Source organism: Sinocyclocheilus grahami, unplaced genomic scaffold (genome assembly GCF_001515645.1).
Source record: "Sinocyclocheilus grahami isolate Dianchi unplaced genomic scaffold, SAMN03320097.WGS_v1.1 scaffold1782.1, whole genome shotgun sequence".
In the NCBI taxonomy this organism is placed as follows: domain Eukaryota; kingdom Metazoa; phylum Chordata; class Actinopteri; order Cypriniformes; family Cyprinidae; genus Sinocyclocheilus; species Sinocyclocheilus grahami.
The window spans coordinates 155,439-158,703 of record NW_015506961.1 but is presented as its reverse complement, the minus strand read 5'-3'; the positions used below and the strand labels follow the sequence as shown (position 1 = coordinate 158,703).

At 39.3% G+C, this 3,265-nt stretch overlaps 1 protein-coding gene across 3 annotated transcripts in view; it reads left to right on the top strand.

Annotated features, from left to right (window-relative positions):
- Nucleotides 1-3,265, top strand: part of LOC107572625 (receptor activity-modifying protein 3-like) — a 15,535-nt gene that overhangs the window by 9,308 nt on the left and 2,962 nt on the right. For all 3 annotated transcript variants that reach the window (XM_016259046.1, XM_016259045.1, XM_016259044.1), the window contains one exon: nt 738-897. In XM_016259046.1, the coding sequence (XP_016114532.1) occupies nt 738-897 (160 nt within the window). The remainder of the gene's footprint in view (nt 1-737; nt 898-3,265) is intronic.

Genomic DNA, 3,265 nt, shown 5'->3' with positions numbered 1-3,265 from the left:
TCATCTCCCAGTCAAATCTCCCTCATGTCTCTGTCGTGTCTCTGTCGTGTCTCAGTCATGTCTCAGTCAAATCTCAGTCATGTCTCCGTCATGTCTCAGTCAAATCTGTCATGTCTCAGTCATGTCTCCGTCATGTCTCAGTCAAATCTCAGTCATGACTCAGTTGTGTCTCAGTTGTGTCTCAGTTGTGTCTCTCAGCATGTGGACTGATGCTCTGTCTCTGTCATGTTTTAGTCATGTCTCAGTCATGTTTTAATGTCTCAGTCGTGTCTCAGTTGTGTCTCTCAGCATGTGAACTGATGCTATGTCTCTGTCATGTTTTAGTCATGTCTCAGTCGTGTTTTAATCATGTCTCAGTCAGTCATGTCTCCGTCATGTCTCAGTCAAATCTGTCATGTCTCAGTCATGTCTCAGTCATGTCTCCGTCATGTCTCAGTCAAATCTCAGTCATGACTCAGTTGTGTCTCAGTCGTGTCTCAGTTGTGTCTCTCAGCATGTGGACTGATGCTCTGTCTCTGTCATGTTTTAGTCATGTTTTAATGTCTCAGTCGTGTCTCAGTTGTGTCTCTCAGCATGTGAACTGATGCTATGTCTCTGTCATGTTTTAGTCATGTCTCAGTCGTGTTTTAATCATGTCTCAGTCGTGTTTTAATCATGTCTCAGTCGTGTCTCAATCATGTCTCAATCGTGTCTCAGTTGTGTCTCTCAGCATGTAGACTGATGCTCTGTCTCTTCAGACGCAGACGGCGCTGATCAATCGTTCACCCAGCGGCCGCGGCTCCTGCAGTGCAATCAAACGCTCCTGCTGCTGGAGATGGAGAGATGCGGAGAACGATTCAGCAGCGACATGAATCACGTCCATCCAGACGACAGATGCAACCTCACACACTTCATCAGGTGAATCACCATCCTCATCATCATCCTCTACAGCACTTTACTCTCTAATCTATACAAATTCAAGAGTCACTCATCTCAATGAGTCTAGCTTAATTAAACATTAATGATCCTGTGTGTGAGAGAGAGTATGTGTGTGTTTGTGTTTCTTTTTCAATTCATAAGTCAAGTCACCTTTATTTCTACAGCGCTTTATGCAATTCAGATCGATTCAAAGCATCTGCACAGTAATAAACAGGAAAATACATCGTTAATGTTGTAGAATTCATAAATTATGAAACAAATCCAATTTTAGCTGTAAGCAGCTCTACAGAAAACAATAGAACCATTATTCAGATCAATGCAGTTCAACATTTCTGATTGAAGTAATTGAGCGTAATGAGACGCTTCCCGTCACTTTTATGAGGCTGATTTGAAGATCAATATATCTGGATCATCATCCACTCAAATATGATGAATGATGCGACACTGGAGAGTGTTAGACTCTGAAACACACTGCGTTCTGCTGTATTTGTGCTGTGAGGACTCGGACGGGTAACTAGTTGAGTAGTTAAACGGTTCTCATAGACTCAATGATCTGCTGCGTGTGTTTGTAAATGCTCCGCTGTGATTGATGAATCTGTGATCTGCAGATGTTTATTCTTGAAGACGTTCCAGTAACTCACAGTTCACACTGATCTTGAGCTCCTTCCAGAGACTCGAGGAGTGTTTGACACTCGTCAGCCGGTCAGATGTTGATAAACCAGAAGCACTACACTGTTTACATGTTTATCTGGAACAGAAGCCAGCGGTTCTGACCACATTCACTCTTGAGATGACAGTGACCCTTCACATGTCCAGACCATGTCTTTAAAATGGACAGTATTTATTCAGAATAAGGCAAAACCAGTGTGTTTTCATGCACTGCTCAGTTTTTGTGTTTTCTTTCAGAGTAATGCAAAGAAAACATTCAACTACACATTAAGTGTTTATTTTGTTGCACTTTATCTGTTTTTGTCTATAGATTTTAATTACAATCCATATCTTTAAAGAGTTTTTTTCTCTTTACAGTTTTATTCCTCTCTACACTGCAAAAGATGATTTTCTTACTTGGATATTTATGCTAGAAAACAAGACTAAATACTAAGAATTCTTGAATCAAGATGAAATTACTTGACAAGTAACATGACTTAAGATATGTCTTATTTTCTGAAAATAATTATCAAAATTATGTTCGTTTTTGCTTAAAACAAGTAAAAATATCTGCCAATGGGCCAAGAAAAATACTCTTGTTTAGCTTTGAATTAAGATTATTTTTCTAACTCCATTGGCAGATATTTTTACTTGTTTTAAGCAAAAACGAACATAATTTTGATAATTATTTTCAGAAAATAAGACATATCTTAAGTCATGTTACTTGTCAAGTAATTTCATCTTGATTCAAGAATGTTTAGACATTTATACTAGAAAACAAGACAAAAATACTAAGAAAATAATTTTTTATATTGTATGTATATAAAAATACAGTGTATATTCTGATGGTTTTAACATATTTCATTCACACTGATTTATACAACATTTCACTCCTGAAAAAATGGTGAAAATGTGTTTGTTTTCTGTCTGTTGACAGTATTTTCTGATTTATGGACAAAAAGAGAAATTCAGAATCCCCTCTAGAAAAACCTTTAACTCTAATATGACTAAATCAAACACAAATGATGAACTTGACTTTTATCCAATAATCAGATGTATGTTCTGGAAATGTGTGCAAATTAGTGCATATTTAATTAGAGAATGCCTCATTTGCATAATGCCTCTGATGACTAGTAACAGCAACACACAGCTGTGAGGAATCATTCACGTCTGCAGAGCTCTAGTTCCAGTGATGAGTGACTCAAACACCATCAAAACGATGATAATAATAATCAGAAACGAGGGTTTGAGCTGGACGCTGGTGAACATCAGTGACCCACGACTCACTTGCACACCATTAGGTTCACCGCTGGACGCTTTATTAAGAAGGTCACAACATGAACCCAATTACTGAGATCCTGAGCGGGACTGTTTTCCCAGACTCTGGAGGAAAGAGCCTGCAGGTGTCAGCAGGGACCAATCACAGCTCACACACAGCCGCTCATTTGCATACTAATCACAGGAAACCTTCATGAACCTCTTTAACTTCATTTATTCAGTCACTGAGGTCCAGTATTTCGCTGGAGATTGACCTGCTCAGACACGTCTCAGACTGTCTCGCTGTGTCTCACTGTCTTCTGCTCAGCAGATCAGCGTTTCTCTGGTCTGGTGGAGGTTTTTCTCCATGATAACATCAGCAGATGGGACAGCAGGTGTGTGACACACACACACACACACACACACACACACACGCTCACAC